This window comes from Carassius auratus, chromosome 13 (genome assembly GCF_003368295.1).
Source record: "Carassius auratus strain Wakin chromosome 13, ASM336829v1, whole genome shotgun sequence".
Taxonomy (NCBI): Eukaryota; Metazoa; Chordata; class Actinopteri; order Cypriniformes; family Cyprinidae; genus Carassius; species Carassius auratus.
Genome location: NC_039255.1, coordinates 8,862,787 through 8,889,885, shown reverse-complemented (window position 1 = coordinate 8,889,885; position 27,099 = coordinate 8,862,787). Strand labels below are relative to the sequence as shown.

Here is a 27,099-nt window from a genome sequence, read left to right as displayed (position 1 = left end):
CCCCAGGGGGAGGTAAATTGCAGCAGTGTTGAACTGAGTAGGTATGGACACTTTTGGGGGACAGGACTTTTCTTGTGTTTCCACTGGCATTCACACAATCAACTGAAATTTAAAACAGGACAGTTCTGACAATGATTTACTGACTGGTCTCAGACTAGTATTATAGCCTGTAGTGTTTTGTCATAATAAAACTCAGCATTTGCTCTTTTAAGTTGTTTAACATGAGAGGGTGATTCCAGCTTAGTGAAACCCATTGTGTAGATTCCTATAGACCAGGGGTTTTCAGACTTTCAAAGTGCAAGTGGATTTTTTTTTTTTTTTACATTTTTATTATGTATTTTTAGCATTGTCAGAATTAACTGTAAATCTGCTCTAGAACCATTTTTATTTTGAACCACACAATATCAGTACAGTTGAAATGAACTGAAATTTTTTTTTTTTCAGGTTTACACATCTAATATTACTCTAACAGTTGACAAAAAAAGGTAAATAAAATTTGGCTTCATATATATATTTGTAGCCAACACCTTTGTAATATCATATTTTTTCACACACAGTATAAATGGGTCTTTATAATTTTTTTCCTTTTTATAAAGGATTTTTAATATTTGGGGGCCCTTAGCATCTAAAGTTTAAAAAAGCCCTGCTTTTGAAAATGGCTCAATATCTTAATGGCAATAACTATAACACCACAGTTAACGTAATATGACCATGACTGCTATGTTTTTGTAAATCAATCCACGATTACATCATAACACTGATACAACTACAGTTCAAGGCCTACTGGCACATGAGCAATATTTTCCATCACCCATCTGTGACAGCAAAAACCCTTATAATAACAAACATCAGTGCATTTCAGTACACCATGTTGACAACGTCAAAGGAAAGTCTATAAATTACCTGAGCCGTGCACAAAGAGGTGGAGATATTTTATCATGATAGGACTTTTAGCAGTCTGCAGGGAACCCTCATCATCTTTCATAAAGGGAGGTTTGCCACTTTAATCCCACATCTGGTCTGCATTACCATTCCATGCAGCTCTGACTTGAGTCTGGGCCTGAACAAGAACCTCACCCTGTCTCTATGTCCAAAGACTATAAAACACTAAAAGCTTAAACACTAAAATTAAAGATGACACTGGCTCCTTCACAAACACTTGTATTTTATCTTTGTTTCTGGAACTTTTGCAAGGTTAACACTATTTCTATTAATTAAATTAGTATTGGGATGAAAAAAGCCAAAGATAAGACAAGGAAAAAATCTGGAAAAAAAACAGTACTCTACATTAAATCTGCCCATTCCTGTTTAAATTCATGTTATTTTTTCCCTTGTCCTGAGGGTAAGCATTGCTCTGAGAATGTTGTTGCAATAGCTGAAACAAGACAATTAAAGGTCAAGGAGTGGTTTCTCATGATTTCCTATGGTTTTTCTAGTAAAACAGTGCATTTAAGCGAATTTAAATCAGAAACTTGCCATCTGTTTATATCGAGGGCACAACATTCTCACTCCAGCATCTCTGACTTCTGCAGTATTTCTTATCTCACTGGAGTCCATTCATACCACATAAACTTGAACATTTGTTTAAATGTGATGCCTTGTTAACATTTTGTCATGAATCTAAACAAAACCACAGCTTTATGAAACTTTTAGTTAAATTTGCTAGAACAACAACGGCTAATATCACCTACAAAACACATGTAGCTAAGAGACAATTTGTGAAAATGACTGTGTGCCTCTTTTCCTGCTGAACACATTTTATGTGTGATATCCCTGATGATAATGTTTTTATTATTATGGACTGATGTTACTGACATAAAAACAGGATGATTTATTATTATTTTTTTTTAAGATTGCTCAGTGGCCTTGCGTTACCCCTCAACACTCAGCACAGTAAGACTCCAAATTAATTTAATACCCATGACTAAAAAGACAGAGAGATGCCTGTTGGGAAAGCTGGTCAATGAAGCAACATGTCTCTCTTTCTATCTCCCCAGTGTGTGCAGAGATCGCTGGCTGCTTACCTGCGGGCAGTCTTTGATATAGTGTCCCTTGTTGAAGCAGAGATGGCACAGGTAGTTTGGTGGCGGTCTCTTGCTGGGCTTGCGTGGCTCAGAGGACAGGGAGAGGTCGGAGAAGTGGTCCGTTAGAGAGGTCAGCCCGTCCACTATGTTGTTAAGAGAGCCGTACGGGGACACACTTTTGTATAAACCATTATTCAGGGCCTGCAAAACATAACAGGACATACATAATCCAAAAATTGGTTTATCCCAATATGTAAAAAAAAACTAAACAAAAAAAAAAGAAGCAATTTAATTTTAACATGTCATAATACGGTGCTCTTAAATACTGTTTATAGGCAATGTTTTTTTTATGATTAAATATATAGGCAAAAACTATGTCCTCAGTTATGTAGAACTCTTTTAGCCATATGATCTAAAAAAAAATAATAATAATTTAAAAAAGAGAGATTCCTAATTCAGGATAAATTAATAAATTGGGGCGACATAATCCAATAAAGCCAGTCTTAAGTACATGAGTCAAAGATTTGCAAATCAGATTGCCATTTTACAACAGAGAGTACAGTAGATAATCAAACAAACTCTAGAAACAGTTTGAATGGGAAGATGTTGCTTGAGTGATGTCTTCCTCTGGTTCTGGTTTGGAAGGTTATGTTATTGTTGAAGTCTCATGTTCGACAGTCCTGAAACTTTACACTTGGCAAGTCCAGATAACTGTCATCTAGTTCTCAGCAAGCCAGGACAATAAACAGTTTCTGCACATATCTCTCAGACGAATTTGTATTCATCAGTTAGGTAATCTCTGAATGCATTAAACAAGCTTTTTAAGATCTTTCTTTTATAGCTGTACATGTGATGTTCATTTTCCATCCAGGCTGGTCAAATCCAGCTGATGTTCATTCTTTGTGAGAGGAATCCATGAGAAACACACAAACCTCAGAGTGTGTCTGACAAAGATTATGAGTTACATGCAATTAGATATCTTTAGACGTGTTTGTTTTCAAAAAATAATCTGCCTATAAAAAGTTGTCATGAGAAACTAAGCCTGCAGCTACACTGTATTTTCAGATATGAACAACAGACAGTGTAGTCTCAACAAGCAGTGTGTGTGAAGGCAATGGAAATGTATGGAGTTTTGTGTAAACCAAAAAATAACAAACCATACAGATGTGTTTTAAATGTCAATTTTTAAACATCATGGAAATACAGAAATTAAGATGATAAGCAGATATGTCTGAATGGATTCATACAATTATTTTTGTGCAATAATGTGACCGCAATACTGAATGTAGCTGTCAGAAAGGAATTTAGCTATGTGTCTCCAGAGGGATACGGCTCTCACACACATTTACACCAGCGGACGACATCTCTCCTCCTCACCCCTTCACACAGCTGGAGAGCCAGTCAGGGGGTCACTCTAACCTCTCCCATTCACCACTAACACACACAACACCAGTTAACACTTTACACTCCACTTTCCACTGAACATCAAAACTTTACCTCTGTCTCCGCCACATCGCAGTCATTACATCACTAAAAAGAAAATGCACTCATATGTTCAAGCTTCTGGAAGTAATTCCTCTCATTTAAAAAATAAAACTGAATAATACAAAAAACATTCAAAAGACTTTCAGTTCCATGTTTGCTCCTTTACCATACCGAGTGTCATAACTGTAATATTTAATCTGATGAGCATTCCTAATTTTAATGATAGACGAAAACCATATTCTTTTCTTCTTATCCTTGTTTCATGTCACAATTTCCAGTAGCCACAGTATAAACACAGCAATATAAGCAGCTCCCAAAAGTTGGCCTACATTAATCTCAATTGAATCTTGAAATAACTTATGAATTATACATTTAAACACTGATAAAACAAACATACTAATTTACAAATGTTCCTTAAATATTTTCTTCTCATAAACTGGCATTGTATCCTTTTTAATAATACAATCAAATCTAGTTATTCAGAGAGGATCATTAATTATATTTACAATTTACTTTCTTTACCTTATAAAAAATAATATAGATTAAGTCTCATGTCTTCAGCAACATAAACAACCTCATAAATCAGAATCATCTTTGATTATCCTCAGTCATGGCAGCACACATTTAGGCCTGCAGAGATCAGCAAGCAATCATCAAACCTAGAATTCTGATTTACTGGACCTCTACATGCTGAAATTAAGCCTCATTTGGCTGTACACGTGCTGTTGCAAAATAACAATAAATTGAGTGTGCAAAGCTGCACACTGGCACCATTTAATGATCATTGAAACTATAAATTATTCGCATAGTATTGCAATTAAATAAATAAATAAGATTTAATATTGTTAAACAATAGAAATGAAAAAAAAAATGTATTGTTTCAAGTTTCCAGAGATTAAAAGATTATGAAAGTCGCTAAAGCATTTGTGTATTGTGCAAATGTAGCCAAGACTAGACGCGCTACATTAGACATGCATTAGTCAACTGCGCTTTACATAATAAATCTTATTCCAGTGGCAGGGACCGTTATCTCCGTAAACTTATTTAAAATATATAGATAAGATATACACTGTAGGAAACCAGAAAACGATGTACCTCATTCCTCTGCAGCTGAAAGAAGTTGTTGAGATAGTTGGAGTTGAGAGAGGAGCTCAGGTCATTGGCAGGAGATTTGCTGTAGTTCAGGTCCGGATGGGAAGAGTTGGGCTCGGGTCGGAAGGCATCGAAGGCGCTCGTTTGATGCGTGTCTTGTAAAGAAAGGTAAACCCAGTTGAGAAGCTGTGCAGGCTGGTACACTGAGGTACTGGTGTCTATAGCAGACAGCAAGCTCATATTGTTACTGTAACTTTTACTCTTCCAATGTTACTTCTGGAAAAGGCAAACTTGTTCAGAATCTACTGTGAATGCGCCGTCCGGTTTTCCACACCCAAAAAAAAAAAAAAAAAAATCAGAGCTTCTCTCTCTTCTTCCAGCACAGACCCCAATTCCTTCGCTGGGATCCGTGTCCCAGGTTCGTAATTACACAAAAGTCATTGCTCTAATATGTCAGAAATAAAAAGTTTTAGCCCGCTGTCCACGGCCCGTTATCTCGCTTTATTTGCACTGTAACAGCAAGGAAATCATTGAATATTCATGTAGCGTCTGTGCGCGTCATTGTCTCACATGGCCAATCAACACGCGCTGTTTAACATATGCTCTTTTATAAAGCTAATTTCAACAGAACATTCATATAAACATATTTAAAAAACACAACTATTTAAAAAAAAAAAAAAAAAAAAAAGCTTAGTTTGTGGTTTCATAAAGACTAAAATTATTTAAACGAGACGTCATCTAAATGTACGGTTCCAACAGAGCAGTTTTAACGAATCTACTTTATAAGCATTAAAATTTTGTCGTATTTACTCCCATAAAGAAACCCATTAAAGCACTTTAGAAAATCTCCTCTACAAAACAATTTAACTGACACCAGTTAATATGGAAGAGGTTACTGAACGGGATATGTGAAACTAAACACCTTAGCAATAGTCTGATGCAGCAAATGGGGTTGTTTATTTAACAAGAGGGGTGAGACTCTTAAGTGATGGCCCACAAACAGATGTTGGTTAAAAACACATGAAAAAGACCGATCACATCAAGTATTAGTATTAGAAGTTGTGAAGAAAATAATAGAATATTACTACCAGAACATAAGGGCTGCATTTTGCTGGACCAGGTGGGTTTCAAAAGATTCTCACACAGCAAACAACAGAACAACTTATTATCTCACCTTAGGTATCTTTCCCTACAATGGCCAACTGATTTGTACTTCACCTTGTGGTGTTGTTAATATCCTCACTTGCCTTTCTGAAGACACTTTTCAGAACTTCATTCACCTGATCTAAACAGAACAGGTAACATTACCCCCAAGAATGTTCCTGGGATTCAGTTAGATGCATAGCATTCCTATAAATGTATACATGTTTAGTAAATAACTAAATTTTAATGTTCAATTAAGTTTAATGTACAAAAAGGATCAATTCAACATCATATCTAACCACATGGATGACCAATTAACATTGTACAAAAAAAGATAATGAATCAAAGATTAAAGGCACAATATGTACGATTTTTTTTTTTTAAATATCCATAAACCAGAAGAATGGTCTTATATATTTTGTGGACTTGGGTAGCCTTACATTATCACAAAAATGTTGAGGAATGTTTAAATCCAGAGAAATAAGCACTTTTAACTAGTTACATGGACCATGTCTATATAGTGTCATTGTGTCATATAGTGTCACTGTATTGTAGAAAACATGGAAACACCAAAGACGCTTTAATATTAATATGAGAGTAGCACTGTAGCAGAACATTCCTAGGTATCTAATATGATAAAACAGTGCTGCTTCAATTAACTAATTTAAAATTTAGAAATCGAACTTGTCATTATCAATAAAATAGAAATATTGAAGCTGTTTCTGTGTGGGTCTTAAGGCATGCCCTGGTAGCAAATCACCACCATGTGACTGATCTTTGCAGACACAGGGCGACTACATTCACTACAGAGTTGCTCACTTTTCTGTCTCTTCCAGATGGACAGTAATAACATAATTTTCTGATTCTTTTCTGACAGCTCTTTTCTTGCAGCTCAGAATTGACAGCTAACAATGATGTGCACATCCCACATCTGTCTATGGCCTCAAGGATGTTCACGGATAATCCAGGGCTTTCTTCTCTGCACCGTTGAATCTGAGACACTACAAGCTCTTTCACCAACTCTTTTATGAACAACCATTGGGTGTCATGACCACCTACCATGAAGCGAGTGTGCTGCTGAGCATTGAAAATGGAGTTGGAGTTTACAACGGCAATATTACGGCACATTACTGGTATGCATTGTACTCAACAAAATAATTTGGCACATAGCTTACCATGAATACTTTGCCACAAAAACCAAACTCAGAGGCATGTAGTGCTCTTAACATGGAGGTGGCTCATGTAGATTGTTATGGTGTCGGGTCCCCACCATGGTCAAGCTTTTCTCAAAAAGCTTCTCTGCCAGAGGGACACAGGTGAAGTAGCTGTCCATTGTAATGTTGAGACCTATCATGAAAAATAAACACATAAGGCAAAGCCATTAGGTTACACAACAACAATCACAGTCTGGAACGGCGTTTGAGGCTATGGGCTGGTATCTAGAAGGCCATTGATTCAATCCCTACATAAATGAAATGTGTGATTTTAAGGAGGACAGTTAACCCAAAGTGCCTCAAATTTAAATATTCTGCTAAAGGCTATGGATAAAACTGCCTGCTAAATGTTGATTTACTGTACCACTTTTTCTCCTGCTGCTGACCATTCAGTGCAATGGCAGAAAGAATCACATTATACAAGCAAAGGGGACTTTTAAGCATCATTACTCCGGGCAGATCACATGATCTTTCAGAAATCATTCTAATATGCTGATTTGGTGCTCAAGAAAAAAAAATATTATCATGGTCGAGAACAGTCATGCTGCTTAATATTTTTTGTGGAAACATTTATGCTTTTTTTATGATTCTTTGATGAGTGTAATGTTCAAAAGGACAGTATTTTCTTTGGAAACACCAGACACCACTGATTACAATAATAAAAAAAAACCTTGCTTGTTCCCTGGAATGGCCCAAGCTGCTTGCAAACAGTGACACAATCCCTGGAGATGAATCTTTTCTTAAAGTTGATCATGAACGGGTCCCAAACATTTCGGATGGCTGCCATGTGGTCTGATGTCTCTCTTACAGTTCTGGTGTTCTTATTATCTAATTGCAGGAATTTGTGAAGATCCTGGTATCTACTAACAGGCATGGTAGTTCTATACAGTGGGTTCTGTAATGGATCAATAAACAGTTCCCGGATTGGTATGCAGCATCTGTCTACACTAATGAGAACACTCAGACCAGTAAAGGCTTTTAGCTCTTCTTTAGTGATCTTTTACCACACTTTGCTTTTTTGGTAACGCTGCTCTCAGCCCACCCAGATTAGTGCATTGCAGGATCTCATCAATGATGTTTTCACTCATGAAATGTTCCCAGGCATTTTTAAGCGTCTCTACTGATGCAGGCCCTGGACAGCTCTGTGATTTCGCTTCGAGGAGGATATTTGCTCCAGTAAGATTCTCCTTTACTCCATTGACTCAAACGATCTTCACTATCCTAATCACTTAACCTGTGAAGGCTGTGAGCCTCTGTCACATCCTGGGCCATGCTGGCATTCTGGGCCATCACTATCAGAGACTTCAGATTCCAAATCAGTGGCAGCAATGGAATCATATTCTTCTCTTAGTGTATCTGTAAACTCAGCTAGAGGCCTTTTAATGCACACCATGGACAAAACTGTAAAAATATAAACACAAAAAGCATAAACAGATGTAATGTCACATCAAGTTCAAAATATGCATCAGTGGTATTACTCATCTGAATGACGCTTTTAGTACATAACTTACATGACTCCACCATAGCACACACCGAGCATTATCTTTCCTCTTATTCCATATAAATCCATGTGATCCAATACACTACTGATTAAGTTATACTAAATTCTAAATTTGCTAAAGATGCGATTTTTTATATAAAACAAAAACATGTTAATTATTTGTGCCAGCATTGTCAACATTTTGATCTGAACAGTTCTATTGAAACTGGCTGCATACTGGGCATTTGCTTACTCAGCAAAACTCAGGAGCGGTCAGAATGTAAAGCACTTGGCCTCCCTCTGGTGGAGAAATGTAAAAATAGCTTGTTGTTCCAAACCTGCATGACTTTATTCTGAACATCAAATAAGATATTTTGAAGATTGTTTCAAATGTGTTTATCCATACGATGAAGACCAATGGTGAAAGAAAAGGTAATTAAAGAACAAAAAAATGCCCCCAAACTTTGAATGGTAGTATATAGACATATATGTGTACAAAACATGGGCCCTCATAGCAAAATTACATTCTGTCAATATTTCACTCATGTAAGGTTTATTTCCACACTGTGTTGTGTTGAAAAATTTCTTCCAAAATAAAATGTCCTTAAAAATAAGAGAACTGAGACTTAAATTTGTAATCCTCTAATTTTAATGCAAGCTTGCTACAGAAAGCTGCTTGGAAAACATTAAAAATGTGTAAAAAGCAAAAGAACTGTCTCTTATTAATCATTGGATAACTACATGAGTAAACTACAACCTCTTCAAGAGGGGAACATAGTCATGAGGATGAGATGACTCATTCAAACCACCATAAAAAGTATAGATAAAAAAAAAAAAAAAAGATTTTAGTCAATTTCAGTCAAAAAGCCTTCTCAAGTGAAATAAATACTGAAAACTCGTTTTCCACTTTACATAAGCAAACATTAATCGTTTAAAGAATGAATAAAAATGTAGACCCTTTGATTGTTAAGAAATGTGCTGATACACATCATGGACCCTAATCAAGATGGTCTTTTAGATGCAACCTGTAACTGTAGCCATATCTGTATGCTTTACCACACACAGAGCACTGGAAAGGTCTCTCCTGTGAGTGCGTCTGTTTATGTTTGTTAAGTACGTAAACACGTTTAAAACTCTTCCCGCACTCAGGGCACATATAAGGTCTCTCTCCAGTGTGATCTCTCTGGTGCACCCTCAAGTCATAGATGTCAAAAAACCTCTTCTCACACTGGTTACATGGAAAAGGCCTGTCACCGGCATGTCTGCGCAAGTGTATTTGTAAATACGAGGGCTTGGCAAACTTCATTTCACACTGACCACAAGCGTATGGTTTCTGTCTCCTGTGAATCTTCACGTGATCCGTGAGAAGATCTGACCGCTGGAATTCTTTCCCACAGGTTTCACAATGAAATCGCTCTTCTTTGCGCTGTTTGTCAGATGTTCTGCCTTTCCCCCCCTGCATTACTAAACATTTCTTTCCTTTGTTTGACACATCAGAATTCATTTCAGTTAGTATAATTTGTTCTGTTCGCTCTGTTAATTTTCTTTTTCTCGTCATTGTCTGCTTGTCTGTGCTTTTTTTTCTTTTGCTCAATGAGTCAGATCTTCTGTTCAGAGGCTCATCTGGAGAACTGTGTGTGCTCTTTGTGATTTCAAACTCTTCTTCCATCTCAACTGGAGGCATTAGGCCAATTGGTAAGATTTGCAGCCCGAGGTCCAAAAACTCCTCTTTAATATTCCCCTGTGAATGAGGAAATGTTCCTAGTTCGTTCACATCAAGCAATGAGGTGTCATCTAGATCAGGTTCCACTTTAACTTGTATTTCTGACTTAATGGAATCTGATTGCAAGATTAGTGATCTGTCATCTTCATTTTTTAAGCGTCCATTCATAAAGTGCTGGGAAATTACTTTTGCAGATGGCGAACCTTGCTCCATTTTAACCAATTCTTTGACTTCTGATGCCCAGCTCTAATTCAACTGCACTGGCTCCTCTTGAGACTGGACTTGAATCCTTCAGAAAGCTGAACCAGAACTATAACAAAAATGGCATCAATATCAGATATCATAATAGCATAAAGATATCAATGCTCTGCCCTACTACGTATTTGACGTGTTTTCTTTTTATCGAAATTACTTTTGAAACTGCATTATTATCATCATCATGCAGTTGCACAGTTGGCTAAACTAAAATTACCATAAAATACACGTGCTAAATAAACTGCACTAACTTCACATCAAAAATATGACATTTTTCTGTTAAGTTCTGATTTGTTTAGGAAAATTGATTAAAAAAATATTGGAAATGCAGGCGTATTACACAAAACTCACCGGATATTATTGAATTCAGGAAAGTTTTTATTGTAGTTGACAAAAATCCATATTTGCCATGATATTTGCGTCGCTGAATCGTTTTCTTCGGTGCCTTTAGTAACGAGTTGAGAAGCAACTACATATGTGCGTAATGCCACCTACTGGGCGGGATTGACAACATCAAGTCTAGGGCAATTCTGTGCCCATAACATTGGTTTACCTGAAAAAGTAGAGGGTCCCATATGAACAATGTCCAGATATTTTAACTAAATAGTAGGCCTACTATTTACAAACAATTTCCTTTCTTATATCAGCTAAACCAATAAAACTTAGATTTTTTTTCAATCTAATATCTAAGTTTATAAAACACAAAACAAACTCACTTCATAAAGTATTATTAGAAGATACATTTAATAAAAAAGCACATAAAATAATAATATTTGTGCAAGGTACAGGCAAGCAAAATGGTTAGAAATTTTGAGATACCCACAAATCAACATTTGCTGAATGCAATTAAATAACATTGGATGTCGTGTTGAATATTACAGTCAGAAGCCATTATTACATTCCAATTTTATTTCTAATCCTTTACTTCTCATGAAAATGACTGTCAGTCCTTCTTACTCTTCAGAACAGGAGGACAGTTTTCACAGTTTAGATGAGACAGAGCCAGAGGCAGGAGTGTAGTGAGTTATAAGACGCTCTGCTTCTCTCCAGCCACTCAGCAATGCTCCATGAACTGTAGAGAAGAAAGACCTGTGTGTGGCTTCTCCTGCAAATAACACCTGCAAAGACTGCAAAAACAAAGTGTCATTCATGTTTATAAGACATTATCAAAAAATAATTAAAAAAAGTGTAGAGAGTAAAGGGGAAATGTCCACATATGGCACAGTGCTCATAAAGAATGAAATCTTATGCTTAAACAAACATTGACAAAATGAGAGTAGTTGCACCTTGGAATTTGAGCCTTTCAGTGGCATGGGTTCAGCAAGGTTATCTATATCATATCCTGAGCAACCTCTGGCCACATAGGTGTAAGATCCACAGGAATAGGGATCATTGAACCATTGAGATCTTAAAAGTTTCCTTGGTGTAATAGTTGCATTTCCTAAACATTTTAATGAAAAACTTCATAAGTTATTTATTCATTCATGTTATCTCTTGTACAAAGTAAAAATGTTACCAGTAAAAGTGCGCAGGAGTTGTGTGACACTGTGCAGCACTTCAAGTTCAGACAGAGTTTCAATGAACTCAGACTCCCGCCCTGCGATCCATCCGTAGAGCACATGTCCATATCTGCACAACATCAGGAAACAAACATCACATGTATAATTGCACAAATTGCAGTATTTGAAGATCAAAGGAAATCAAAGACTATCTTTACCTCTCTGTGGGCTTCAGCACAGTGAACCCAAATAACTTTCTAATCCAGGACATATTTATATCAGAAACAACATCGGCAAGATGCGTCTCGTCCTCCCATACAAGGTAGATCAATTCACAGTCTTCATCCCAGAAAGGCTGCTAAAACTCAAGAAAGATCTTGTTGTTGGTCCCAAATCCCATTCTCTGGATGGAGAGCAATTTGTGCAGTTGAAGAGGAGGGTTCAGAAAAGTGCTCTGGTGCTTCTTCAGGTATCCTGTAATGAAACGGCACATCAGATGAGTTAAAAGCCCTGCAGATAATGTAACAATAAAGTTATGAAGCAATACTATGAAAACTATTATATATATATATATATATATATATATATATATATATATATATATATATATATATATATATATATATATATATATATATATATATATATAATATTATAAGCTATACTATGTAAATGAGGGATAAAAACTAAGCGAATCATCTGACTTTGTAAATCAGAAGAAAATAGTGTGGTGCAAGAAAATAGATCCCGAAAGAATTCGCCACTGGTTTCTTTTCTTTTTTTCCAGTTTATGAGTAAAATAAAATTATGTGGTAAACATAACTTGAAGACATTTTGACATTTCGTTCTACAACATAAACTGCACACACTCACACCAAAAACCCAAATTTTGAAACAGTTATGTTTATTTTTGAAAATGTGGGTTTCTAATTAATGTGTGTTATAGAACAAAACATCATACTATCAAGTTATGTTTACCACAAGCTTTATTTTAAAAATTTAAAACCCCCATTATAAAATCCCCAGGGGAAGATCTCAAAAGAACCTGGATTCTGATGTGACACCTGCTCTTAAAGGAAGTGGGAACCACATAGAATAATGTAATGTTCCTTGTTCCCAGGATGCCTTCCACTGTGTATTATGTGCACTCCAGCCAGAAGGCACTAACTTCATGTCTCACTCTCAAAAACATGAGCTATTATAACTTGTGGGAACTGACTCGCAAAAAAAAAAAAAAAAAAATTAGAAATGCTGATTGTGAGCATGAGGGAAACTACTTTTTTTTCTCAAGCAATAAAACAATGATTTGAGATAATGCAATGAAGCACAAATAGATTGTATTTTAAGAAAAGGTTAATGAGCATCCATTTTAAATATAATGATAATAGCAAACTGACTTTTAATGTTGTCCAAAATCTGCTGGAATTTTTTAAAGGTCTCATAAATATTTTTTTAAAGGTCTCATAAATATTTTTGAGTAGAAAACTCACATGATACTGTACAATGTGTTAGCAACACAAACATGAGGCCAAATGAACACAATTTAAATTGTATAAAAAGGTAATATTGTTACTGTAGAAGCATGTTAGGAGTTTATATGTTCTTAGTTTAACAAACAAAACAAAACAAATATTTTAAGTCATGGAGCATAAGTGCATCATAAAATAACATTCTATTTCATTTGTAACGCCTGAGTATTGTGGGTAAAAATACTTACAGTTGCTAATTACTAGTTGTTAATTACAGTAGCCTATACTTTTTATTTACTAATTATTGCACTAATGCCTTCACCAAAATGAAAAACCTTAAACTAGTGGCTCACTTCTGTTGACTGTACAACAGAGAAGATGCCTTTGATCTAAACTGTAAGCACATTTTCTTACAAATAATTTGCAGTGTTAGAGATGCCATCCAATTTTTGTAATATCATTGACCTCAGTGCACTGTATCTCTGAAAAACAAAAGTACAACAGGTTAAAATAAATAAACTGTTGTGTTGTTTTCGTGAAACCGAATTTTGTGTAACTTAATTTCTTGTTATTTTTAAAACCTCTCGCTCTTCCTCCTCTTTCAATTTCTTGATGAAACTGTCCAAAACAGGCATTTCAAACGTAATATACTGTGCAACCTGTAAGACAATGAAATTTAAGCACACAATATTTTGAACGTTAACAAAAAACAGGGCATAGAACTTGCACATGTGCATCAACATTTTCAATTTACAATGAATGTTTATTCTGCAATTGAAATATTTGTTGTACCATTGTTAGTTCCTAGGATAGGATCTTAAAATTAAACTTTACTATTGTTTACTGTATCTATATTTGAACAACAGAATTAAGTTTGCCAGTGAAAGCATGTTCTGAATGACCTATTGTGAACTATACAAATGTGCAAAATACTTAAATCATATGTAATCTCTTCACCAAGGTCCTTTTCCATAATAAATATTCTGCTGATTTTTTCACATGGGCCATGCATCAGACGAGATACCAAAGGATATTCTGTGTCCTTAAGTTTTGTTCTCTCTAAAGACAAAATATGGGGAAAAAATCATATAGCCTGCAGATCAGACGTTTGTTAAAAATAGGGTAAAGTTAAGAATGCAAAGCCTTACCCCCTGATTCGTGGACTAGGAAGAGGCCAAACTCATCTGCCTTATTCTCAATCTGTACCGAAGTACAAAACAACGAATTACCAAGAAGTAAAAGATTGTGGCATTCACCTGAATAAGGGAAAACTTACCCGAAACTTATTAATAAGCAGGTTAAGAACTTGCTGGGTTGTCAAAGTGCTGTTCACTCGCACATTAGTCACTGATCCATATGATGGAGTAAAATCTGATGTCTGTAAATAAAATGTGCAAAACAAAGATACATTTCAGCAATAATTGATTGTTTTATGCTTTCGAAAATATGTGGTACATCTATCTATCTATCTATCTATCTATCTATCTATCTATCTATCTATCTATCTATCTATCTATCTATCTATCTATCTATCTATCTATCTATCTATCTATCTATCTATCTATCTCTGCAGAGGCACCAGGCCAAATGATATGACCTTAAATTTTCCATTTATGAGAGAGGCAGGTGACAATTGATAATAAAAGCACATTGTGCAGCCAAAGGGAAAGGCCTGAACAGGAAAACACTGCCTCTCAGCACCTGCATCCATCTCACAACTCTGATGTACAACATAAACACTTAGACGATGGACACTTCCTATCGCAGATGCTTCTGTGGCACTTTATGAGAGCACAGGCTCCTTGCCAGGCACAAGGCTTGCAGTCTTTCATTAAGCTCTATTGTACTATTGTCCTGAACTTGGAGCATGGAGGAGTTCCAAATCATCCCTGCCTTCCATCTGAGACACTGCCCTGCTGAGCTCTAGGTGAAAGTTTTATAGATAGTCGCTGTTCAAGTGCACTAAGGTTAACTGTGTTTTTTAATATATTGAAGTAAAAATGACTTAACACAAAGGCTGCGTTTAAATTACTCTGTAAAAATGGTTGTTGATGGAGAAATGGTGTCTTTTTATCCTCTGTAAATCAGCAGTATTGTGGATTTTGGATCTTCTTTGGATATTGACAAAGCTCGCGTCACTTCTTGTTCTCAGCAGTTGAGGGACGACCTCCTCAGCACCATCCAAACCTGCAGCAGAACCAGAAACAAGAGCATGCTAATATTAAGATGAGGCATTCACTGATGTGTGGAAAACATGTGCTGAACATCTAGATATACATTTCGTTCAGTTAAAAATCTAATCTATAACAACAACCACTGTTTTCAATTTTACAACACACATCAATAACATTTTTGATAAGGTTTTCCTAACTGTGTGTGGAGAGATATGGATCATTTTCATACTCACTTTGTGCAGATGAGGCACTGATTTTGTTGTTGTTGTGCTCTGAACAAAACTGGTGTTCGGCATTTTCATTCCTGTAAAAAAATCAAACTTAATTATAAATACATAATGGAAAACTAAGCTTTATAAAAATAGTTTTCATTTGAGTTCTAGAAATAGCTTATATATGTATATGTATATTATTATTATTTTAACAAAGGTTAAGTAAAAGGAAACATTTAGAAAACTTAGTTTGTCCATCTCAAGACAACAACTATTAACTAATATTTGGTACATTTATGGTTTTAGTTTTACTTATTACAATAACCTGGAAAATGCCAAAAATTAACTTATAAATTAAATTCATGTAAATATTTGTAACTTTAAATGAGTGATTTTCTATTAAAAAGAGTAACTTGAGTCTTTCTTTGGAAATAGAAATCCCAGATTTCTATTATTTATCTATTATTGCTACACAATTTTACAATTTACTTGTATAAACTGCTAGCACAATGTTGTCTTGTCCTCACGTGCTGAATCTTTTTGCTCACAGTATCAAATCAAGGTTACTGCAGCTTTGAATGTTAGAGCTGATTAAAATTTCCATGACAGAGAAGAGTGCTGCATGTGAGAATAAGAAGTGGCCCAGGACTCTGAATAACCAGTTCCTCTGTGGGCGGAAGAGCAATGCCACATAACCGCAGCTTTCACTTAGTTCCACCCATATGTCAAAATGTTCCTCGAAATAAAACTTTCTAACAATGGCCACAAGTCATAAACGCAGAATTACAAAAGTGCATCAAATTTCAAAGTAATAATTTGTTGTCTTTTAGGGAAAAGTACACAACATCTATACAGTACGATCAAATCCAAGCTGGCCGAGAAAGATAAAGGAGCAGCCATTTAACCTACAAAAAAGCCCTACACCCGTATCAAATCCTGGCTCATGTCTTGAGACATCTATGACTGAGTTAATGAGAGAAACAGATGGAGTTATGATCCAATGAAGGAAAAGACACATCTGGGTGTGGTGTAGCAGCAGAATTCAGGCAGTTCCACCCACCTGCTGGACTCCGAGCCCTCTGACCTCCACGCACCCGTGCAGGCATAGAGAAAGCTCTCCTTGTCATTGTACATTTGCAGTCTGATTGGCCTCCTCAGGCCCCAGGAGATGTTGAGTAAACCCTCCACGATCAGCTCACCCTCCTCCTGCAAGAAATAATAATCATAAACATTACGTCTTTTGTCAGATGGAGGAAATCCTGCTGGCCCGTGTCTCAGCTCTGTTTCAAGTGATGAAGAGGCAGTTGAAAACAGCAGATATTCGACTGGAGGTGGTAAATTTACGGAAAGTCACTTAAGGAGGAGTACAACAATATAGCACAGGTACCAAATGTATTATTCAAGAGATTGGTTCTGAACGATGCTGTGCTTTCAATTCAATAATAATTACTATAATAATAATAATAATAAAAAAAACAGGCAGACAGATGAGATAGATAGATAGATAGATAGATAGATAGATAGATAGATAGATAGATAGATAGATAGATAGATAGATAGATAGATAGATAGATAGATAGATAGATAGATAGATAGATAGATAGATAGATAGACGCAGATCATTTCAAGCAGAAACGTGCCACTTAATCACAGTTCTAATCTTATCAAGGCCTAAGTCAACTAAGTAGATTAGTCTCTTCCATTCACATGCAAGGCACAATACTGTCTTACTACTGCATTTGACAGAGCTAAATATACCACAGAGATTAAACCAAAACATTCAGGACAGCTACTTAAAATAACTAGTTGTAGCAGATCATGTAACACAACCTTCTATTTTTGTACAATTAAAGGATTTAACCTAATTTGATGAGCACCTTTCTTAGCTCTACTGTATAACTTTGGTTTTAGCTGAAAGGTGAATCTGAGGGGAGGAAACACAATTCGCATGTGAACATTATAATTTGCATCTAATATTAAGCTGCGTTTCAACTTAAAAATCCATATTAACTCTATATTAATTCAACAAACCACAAACTCCTTTATGGTGACATTTACACAATTAGCATATAGATGGAAGAATTCACGTTCTGATAACACAGAACTTTATTTAATTCTCAATTGTTCAGTCCTCAGCAGGAGATTCTTGGGATTCTTTAACTAAATAATCATTCAACACAGCCACAAAGTAAGACAGAGGTCAGAGCTGCAGCCCACCAGACTTTTCCCCAATGGATCTCTGAGGACCTGCTCTACAACAAAAACCTGTGACCAAAATAAAATAGTGTAATGGTGTTGGGAGCTGTTGTGATTGCGAGTGAGTGCAGTCAAGTGTCATGTAGGTGGAGGGCTAAGTGCTCCCAGGGCCTCATTGTTCCTGCGATGTAAACACATTCAGGGCAGCTGTGGCAGGGTACCATTGGTCAGCTTCCTTTCTACTCTCTGCTCAGCACACACACTCTTCCTGTCAGGCATGCAAGGCCAATTCTTAGCTAAATTTAGTGTCATTAGCCTTGGCTTATGGTCATATACTGCTGTGGCCTTATAAAAGGCAGTGCGCTGCCTCTAAACCAGATCAAACCAAACACAGTCTCAGACACAACCTCTGCACAACAATCAGCACCGTGATCCTACAAGCTTGTCCTACAGGTACGTTTGAGATATTTGATTTACTGAATGATATATGGTCATTAAAACTAAACATTTCTTGATTTTTAAATGTCATTATGCACTCTTTAAAAAATAAAGTTTCTTCATTGGCATCTATGGTTCCATTAAGAACATTTAACATCTATGGAAACCTTCCACTGCACAAAGGATTCTTTGCAGTGGAATAACCCAAAATTGGGAACACATTTGTTTTTAGTGTTTTTTAGGTCATTGTTTTGTGGATGACAAGTGTGTTTGTTGGCTGTCAACCTTTGCTAGTGTTCTGGAAGAATGAGTTGATTTGAGACCTGAAAGAAGTGTTTTGGTAGTTGTAGTGCATTTTGAATGTGAAATGAACTGCTTTGCCAAGCTGAAAGTTGGTTAGGAAAACTGTGTGAAGAGTTTTGAAAAAGTGTCCTAGCATCTGTAAAAAACTGTATATGGCCTTTGTGCAAAATAAATAAATAAATAAAAATAAAATAAAAAATTAGAACCTTTATTTGCAAATGCAGAATGCACAAATAACTAATTGTATCTCATCTCTCTCCAGGATGAAACCCGGAAGATTACTTTTGTCTGTGCCTCCTCTACCGACAATAACTGAGTCACACGAGGACCTCTCACATTCCATGGAGGAATACATGAACTCCATCAAAGAACTTGCCCAGCCTGCTTGTGGTCCTTTGAGGATATCCAGGACTCAGAGGCGTAATGCGGGGAAGCATGTGGGCTCTAGCCCAACTTCACGCAGCGCTTCGCGGGTTCTCCAGCCCCGCCGCGCTTCTCTGGGTCTGGAAGAGGTCATGGTGAGCTTCAACAGTCAGGTGGACCACGGCACTAATGACCCACTGGACTGGTTGTTTGCGCAGACACACTTACAGTCACAGGGAGAGGATTTGCACATGACTGACAGTGCACCTGATGCTTTGCGGTTACTCTAATGAGCCAAAGCGTAGAGACATGCTGATGGGAAGATAATACCGAACGAGGAATGGATGAACTCAATGGAGGATATCATGAACTAAACTTTTTAATTTATTGTCTGAACACACTTTTTGTACAAATATGCTAATGTTTACATGCTGTTAAAGTCACGCATTTCTATGTTGCTTTTTTAAAATAAAATTTAAGAATGTAATTTGACTTGTACCTTTATGTGTCCTTTACTAAAATATCTATCTATCTATCTATTACATATTACAATCAGCTGCTAAATATATTTTGGCAGTTCTAGCTATCTATCACTGACATATATATTTCTGTAAACTTTCATTTTTACAGATCAGGAACAACTTCCCACAGTATTATCCCTGGCGCAATTTTTTAATAAAAACAAGGCCAGAGGCTAAAATACAACAGCAGTTTTCTTTGTAGTTAGAACCGCATGCGGTCACATCAGGTTTCCAAGCCAAGAAATAACATAGTGAAATGTATTTGTGAGAGATAAGCTTAAAGGCATAGTTCACCAAAAATAAAATCCTGTCATCATTTCTGATATTCTTCAAAATATCTTATTTTGTGGTCAACAGAAGAAAGAAATCCGTACAGCTCTGATTCTGACACGTCACCTAAAGACAGAGGAAACATGTTGATAATAAGTGTTTTCTTTAGTAGTATCATCATGAATCATACAAATGTTACAATATGTAATGCAGAATATATAGTAGATTTTCGTTTCATTTTAATGCCTTCTACTGTTTTCCACCCATTACAATCACAATAATCCCATTATTAAAAATGTGTTTATAGACATAATAATTAATAACAAAATAATTACTCAGTAAATCCATGACTGATTGTATAGAAAGGACAGGAAAAATTCTAAAAAAAATGTGTTTAAACATGAGTTTCTGTCTATTTATATAGTACAGTTTATTTCACAGGAATTGCTTACAAAAGAGGAACTTTTAATGCTTTTGCATATGACTTTACTCATAGATGTGATGCACAACCCTGACGAAATGTCAATTCCAGTTATTAGATTTTCCTTAGTACACTGACTGTGTAAACATGTTCCCAGAATTGGTGTACCTCGACGTCTGGAAGTTGTGAAAAAAGTTGAATGTCCAATCAGATGCTCAGTGAACAGACTGTGGGTGGAGTCTGAGAATAATCTCTCAACTCTCAAAATTAAGTCTAAACAAACACCATGAGGCAATATGATTTTACACTGAAGTGTTTTTCTTACAAAAACCTCTAGATGGAACTGTTTATGAGCAGTAGGTTAGGCTGTTAAACTAGAGTCATCTATCTCCATGGCAGTTAGCCGCGGTACAACTTGAAAGTTATTTTTCACATAACGTGTAAAGAAAAGGAGAAGGGAAAAAGTAATCTATCATGTTTTTAAAAGTCCTCAAAAATAAACCAGACACTGGTAAATCATCTTTGTTTTATATATTGTATTTTATCATTATACACAACTGATTTTGAATGACCTTCAATGGAAATTGCTACATGAATACGTTTCTGCTCACTTATTAGTTTCCTTTCAGGACTCTTACTTTCCCATGAACATTAAGCCATGTGTCTTTCATCAGCCTTTGTACTCTGTACTCTTTCTCTTTCTTTCTTTCTCTCTCTCTCTAAACAGTTATCACATGATAATATCAGTTTATTCTCACATTATCTGTGACTCACCCTCATGTGATCATCTTGAATAAAAGAAAAAACGAATTTTCTAACGGCCTCAATGAGCAATTACTCAGTGGAGTTACTAAACAGGTTTTTCACCACAGGTATGTCGTCATTTAGATCCTAGAACTTTGCCAAATGTAAATGACTCAGATTCAACAATACACATGTTCTTTAATAAATTCAAAAAAAAGGAAGTGTAACATTAAGCTGATGAAATGTTTGAGCAATAACTCTTTTCATTCAGTCACATAAGATTTTAAAGTAAATTCATTCACTCACACAGACACAAACAAGAAGACGACACACTGTAAAACACACACACACACACACACACACACTGATGGCGTTTAGTTGCAAATATATTATGCATATAAAGTATTTTCATGCACATTCATACTAACTGAGGTTAAATTTGACTAAACTCATTTAAAAAACACAAGCAGCCTGCAGGATTTCCCAGAGACCGTAATGAATTTAACAGATCATAACAATGTGGCGTACAGTATTGTCTCCTGTTTGCTGGCAGGTCAGACAAACCTCCTACTACAAAAAAAGTTACTTGTCGAGATAAAATTTGAAAATATTAGGAGCTTATTTGTACTCTCTGTCATGTTCACTGACTAATTTGTAGATATTTTTTGCCTCTCTCCCATGACCTTGTAAAGGCCATCACTGTGAAAACTGATAAAGGGATAAAGTGAGTTTTTTTGTTATCAATGACCAATAGATACGTAAAGTTACATATTTTTTTCTTTAACAAAATAATATGTGACCCTGGACCACAAAACCAGTCCCTGGGGTATAATTTTAGTAATAGCCAAAAAAAAAAAAACATTGTATGGGTCAAAGTTATCAATTTTTAGTAAATATCCTACCATAAATATATAAAAACTTAATTTTTGATTAGTAATATGCATTGTTAAGAACTCATTTGGACAACTTTAAAGGTGATTTTCTCAGTGTTTAGATTTTTTTAGATTCCAGATTTTCAAATAGTTGTATCTCGGCAAAATATTGTCCTGTCCTAACAAACCATGCATTATTTATTCAGCTTTCAGATTATGTATAAATCTCAAAAAAAACAAAAAAACAAAAAAACAAAAAACACTTAAGACTGTTTTTTTTTTGGTCCAGGGTCACATATAGACTTTTAATTATTATAATGTGATTTATTTATATAAATAAATAAACATATACTTTATGTGTATATACTGTACACATGTGTATATACACATACACATACATACAGTACTGTGCAAAAGTCTTAAGCCACTGGTATTTTCGCCAACAAAAAAAATGGTTTTAAGTCAGTTATTTCTATGTTTTGCTGTAGTGTAGTGTGTCAGGAACTGTCAGTTTACATTTCCAAACATTATTTTTGCCATTAATTATAATAATCCAGTGAGATTTTAGTTTGCACAAGGAGTCTGACAGCAGCCAGTGCTCCACACAGAGATCTGATCTCATCATCATTAGTCGTTCCCACAGTTCTTCTGGATTTAGTCTCTCTCAGTTTGTTCTGTTTCTTCTTGTTATTCCAGACAGATGGGATGATGATGAAATCAGATCTCTGTGTGGAGCACTGGCTGATGCCAGACTAATTTTGCAAACAAAAATATCACTAGATTATTACAATTAAAGGCAAAAATAATGTTTGGAAATGTAAACTAACAAACTACAGTGAAAGATAGATATAACTGACTTAAAACTATTTTTTGTTGGTGAAAATACTAGAAAATACTACTAGACCTTTACACAGTACTGTATATGTATATGTATATGTATATGTATATATAATATATATAATAACAGTGCAGTGCGTGCATAATTATTGCAGTTCTGGGAAATTGTGGAACTAGAAACTAAAGGGTTCCTGATGCACACCTAATTCCTCACATTAATTTTTTATTATTTTTGCAGTTAATGTGTCTTTTCTTCTTCACCTGTTTTTGTCTGACCCTGCTGACCTAATGACTTCTTCAATGGTCACGCCTTAACGTTGCAATTTATAGTATTGCATTAGTATTGCATCCTTCTCATGGCCATTTAATAATTTTTGACTAGTCAATCTGAGTTAAATCTCTTTTTGGCTCATTTTATCTGTAAAAGAAAACCTCCTTAATTATGCACACCTGAATATAAGGCGTTTTTCACTTCCATCCCTCACTGACACTTACATATAATTTATAAATGATTAAAGACAAAATTAATAGTAGTTATTTATATTGATGTGGTTTGGAATTTGTAAAATGTGCTAGGAAATAAAATATGATCAGAATATCAAATTGCATAATAATAACATAATAATTATTGCAATAATTATGCAAGCACATATAAGATCATAATATACAGTATGATTATAAATTAAATTAAAGTCACTAATTATTTCAGAGCAATATAACATTGATAGCTCATAATACATATCCCTGATTATGTTATCGTTCCATCTGGACTAGGTTATGTGTAAAAATGGAGCCTATCACTTGTCATCTAGAACCATCTAATCAAGATTTTTTTTTTTTTTTTTTTAAGAAGGGTGCACTTATAGATTTACTCCAGTGACACACATTTCTATTCTGAGACAATAGTCTTTTTGTTTTGCAGTCTCACACACTCAAACCTTGGCCCGATTAGATCTAATCAATAACCAGGAAATTAAAGATTTGTCAGTTATTTTCACTCTCTGTGACCTAAAATACCTCACGAATCCGAAGCTGGAAGCTTTTTCCCTCATGGTAGTTGTACGTTCTTAAAAGGGACAAAAAAATCAGACCTGAAAAAGAGGGTTTAAGGCATGTTTAGTGTGTATCAAAAGTGGAACATTTACTTTGCAATTACTGTCTCCTCATTCAACCTCACATAGGAGGTCTTGTCAGGATCCATAGTGGGGTTCCTCAGTAGAAAGGCTTTCAGCTAGAGAAGAGAAAGACAATGGGAGAGAAAGCAAGGAGAATGAGTCAAAGTTATTAACATGAAAGAATGAGTGTGTGATTAACAGTGAATAATGACATACTGTACCATGTGTAATGTGGCTTTAAAAAAAATCACATGGTCTTACAGTTAATGGAAAAAGTGTCATCTTGCCGTAAGGCTTGTTATGACATGTTTTCAGACCTTCTGAAAGACTCAAGAATAATCACTTTTTTCAATGGAATTAAAAAAAAAAATCAGTGAATGCATCTGACAAGCTCCAAGAGAGAGAGGGCGAGAGAGAGAGAGAAAACACTATAAAATTAGCCCATATGAATTTAATTATTCACTGAGAGTTAATATAAATAAAATTATAATTGAAATATTCACACCACTGCAGTTCTCAAACCTCTTTCTCAATATTAATATTCATATCTGCTCCTCCATGATTAGTGGCTGGTCTGAGATGTTGACTTTTTTTTTTATCTGATACGGTTGCAATTGAGATTCCATTTTAAGGATAGGGATATTTTCTGTGAAAAAGAATTAGAGTCTGTTCCACCACATAGCTATACATATGGCTTCAACAGTGAAAAAAAAATATTGGAACGACATGAGAAAATTATGACAGAATTTACATTTTTGGGTGAAATGTGAATAAGGCATTCCTCGTAGCCTGCTTAATGTACATGTGAACATGTTTTTAAAGATTGTCTTTAAACGCTGTCTATTATCTATGTTCAAATGGATTGAGCCACTGGGAGTAGCGACAACGCACTGGAATTTCCAGTTGTGACACAAGAGATGGGAAGTCCCTCAAAGGGACTATAAAACGACAGCAGGCGACTGAGCACTTACACACAGAAACACTTTCAACATGACACTGACAGTGTATGCTTTGCTGGCTTTCAACCTCAGCATCCTCCTAACAGGTGAGTTGATCAGAAAAGATGAACTACAGTAGACTCCCAGACCCACTAAAACAGTAACGGAGCACCTGCTGGGTTATACCTGAGTTGGCAGAATTCTAGTAAATTAAAACTTCTTACATTTCTGCAAACAAGCTGTTCTTTAACTACAAATAATTTTCATTATAATAATAATTTAGTTATTTGACGTCTATACTAATGTTTGAAACATTTTGAATGCTTTTGTAAGAAGTATTTTATGCTCACCAAGGCTGAATAGTAAAACAGTAAAATTGTTAAATATTTTACAATTTAAAATTACTTTTTTAATGCAGTTTATTCATGGGATGGCAAATCTGAGTCTTCAGGGTCATGTGATCCTGCAGAAATCATTCTAATATACTTTTTTGGTGCTCATTCATTTTTCATTTCTTTTTACTTTTTTTATCTTCACAGTTTGTGCTGCTTAATATTTTTGGAAAACAGTGAAAGTTTTTTTAAGGATTCTTTGATGAAAAGAAAAATGAACACAGCATTTATTTTACTGTAAATGCATTTACAGTCAGTTTTGATCATTTAAATTGGTTTCTGAATAAATTTATTAATTTGTTTCTTTTTTTCTTTTTTCTTTTTTGACACATCATGGCTGTTTAATAATTTAAAAAAAATTCTGTTCTTCTAAATACAGTGGTGGAGACTCAATACATTCCAAAGACCTGTGAGTGTCCACAGGCTAAAATAAGAATCAAGGGACCATTTTCAGATCTCAAAGTCACTCCAAAAAGACCTAAATGTTTACAGGATGAGATCATGTAAGTTAATACATTTTACTTTTCATAAGATTCTAAATGCACCATTGGATTTACATGACCTATTATTTTTCTGTATTTTTCATTAGAGTTACACTGCAGAAAAATAATAGTCAACTGTGTCTCAGTCCGGAAGGACAACAAGGCAAAAGACTCCTGAAATGTTGGCAAAGGTAAGAGATTGTTTATACTGAATGAGTCTCTAAACTACAGCACAGCTTATCCAAACAACACACACTACAAACGTCTCCAAATATGTTGGTGGTCTGCATGTCTTAATCTGCTGAGTTTGATTCTACTTGTTTTTTTTCCAGCATGCAAAAAGATGGCAAGGACAGCAAAAAATGCATACGCAATTCAAAAAGATCAAAAGCCAGGACATAGAAACAGGAAACAGGTTAAATCAAGGAAGATCACATCTTAACCTCAAATTCTAAAGATACTGAGGCAAAGAACATAAGAGATCCAAAGGAGAAAATTCTCTTCAAAGTTGTGCAAAGTGCTTTAGCACTGCTGTACATTTACAAGCCAAGGACATAAGAAAAGGCAGAATTCAGAGGAGTGCACATCTATGGAGGCCAAGGGATACAACAGAGACAGCTTCCTTGATGTGTTTTACAGAGATGAGTTGAGCCCTATGCAGGTTTTACGTACTGGCCAGTCTGAAGAAACATATCTTTTAAATGTCCATTTTCTTATAAATATGTATTCAGTGATCACATGAAGATTGTTTTTTTAACAGTTTAGTTTAATATAAAATAAACTGATATAATAAACATTCTTAAATTCATGTCTTAAATTTAACAGATGTCAAATCATATTCCATATATATATAGGAATATATATATATAATATATATAATATAACTCCAGCTTCTGCCTAATTTACTAGACTAAAAAAAAAACCCAAAATGCAAAGTACAATGCTGAAAGTTTAACTTAATGTTAGGGTTCCTACAAGGTTCCATGTCTCGAAAGTTATATTTTTGGAAATTAATTTTCTGTTATAAAATAAGAGCTAAACTATAAAAAGTGCAATGCAATTGCTAAGGAACTATTTCTACCTTATTAAACACTTAAATATTACTTTTGATGGTATTACTTAGTGCAGTCTGGTTGATTCAGTTTTTATAATAATAATAATAATAATAATAATAATAATAATAATAATAATATACCACACAAAAAGTCAGTGAAGTGATGTGTGGTCAGGTATGGTGACCCATACTCAGCATTTGCCTCTGCATTTAACCCTTCCAAGTGCACATACACACACTGTGAACACACACACTCGGAGCAGTGGACACTGGGCAGCAATATTGCTGTGGCACCCAGGGAGCAGGGGGTCTCACCTCGTTTGTGGTGTTGAGGGAGGAAGTGAGCATTGGTTATTCACTCTCCATGACAACAATTCCTGCCA

The 27,099-nt window shown here is 35.3% G+C and overlaps 4 protein-coding genes and 1 long non-coding RNA gene across 5 annotated transcripts in view; 2 read left to right on the top strand and 3 right to left on the bottom strand.

Annotated features, from left to right (window-relative positions):
• The window catches only part of LOC113112537 (zinc finger, CCHC domain containing 24), a 32,429-nt gene extending 27,294 nt beyond the window's left edge, over positions 1-5,135 (bottom strand). Inside the window, exons 1-2 of the mRNA XM_026278201.1 lie at positions 4,605-5,135; positions 2,025-2,225 (exon numbers count right to left, since the gene is read on the bottom strand). Of these exons, the coding sequence (XP_026133986.1) occupies positions 2,025-2,225; positions 4,605-4,841 (438 nt within the window). The 5' untranslated portion in view covers positions 4,842-5,135. The remainder of the gene's footprint in view (positions 1-2,024; positions 2,226-4,604) is intronic.
• Positions 5,136-9,034: 3,899 nt separating this feature from the next.
• On the bottom strand, positions 9,035-10,880 carry LOC113112536 (zinc finger protein 37 homolog). The gene is made up of 2 exons (XM_026278200.1): positions 10,768-10,880; positions 9,035-10,471 (listed from the first exon to the last, which is right to left on the bottom strand). Exon 2 carries the CDS (start codon positions 10,372-10,374, stop codon positions 9,436-9,438), a length of 939 nt encoding a protein of 312 aa, XP_026133985.1. The 5' UTR covers positions 10,375-10,471; positions 10,768-10,880; the 3' UTR covers positions 9,035-9,435.
• Positions 10,881-13,794: 2,914 nt separating this feature from the next.
• LOC113113233 (ras association domain-containing protein 4-like) lies at positions 13,795-24,662 on the bottom strand. The gene is made up of 10 exons (XM_026279397.1): positions 24,653-24,662; positions 23,753-23,826; positions 16,831-16,976; positions 15,792-15,862; positions 15,417-15,571; positions 14,661-14,762; positions 14,533-14,584; positions 14,324-14,443; positions 13,966-14,045; positions 13,795-13,866 (listed from the first exon to the last, which is right to left on the bottom strand). Exons 1-10 carry the CDS (start codon positions 24,660-24,662, stop codon positions 13,795-13,797), a joined length of 882 nt encoding a protein of 293 aa, XP_026135182.1.
• LOC113112535 (uncharacterized) lies at positions 18,319-19,552 on the top strand. The gene is made up of 2 exons (XR_003293446.1): positions 18,319-18,419; positions 18,970-19,552. It is a non-coding gene; the product is annotated as an uncharacterized LOC113112535 (long non-coding RNA).
• Positions 24,663-24,742: 80 nt separating the features above from the next.
• Positions 24,743-26,470, top strand: LOC113113164 (C-X-C motif chemokine 9-like). Its single transcript, XM_026279338.1, has 4 exons — positions 24,743-24,895; positions 25,560-25,683; positions 25,770-25,853; positions 25,995-26,470. Exons 1-4 carry the CDS (start codon positions 24,841-24,843, stop codon positions 26,062-26,064), a joined length of 333 nt encoding a protein of 110 aa, XP_026135123.1. The 5' UTR covers positions 24,743-24,840; the 3' UTR covers positions 26,065-26,470.
• The last annotated feature ends 629 nt before the right edge of the window (positions 26,471-27,099 follow it).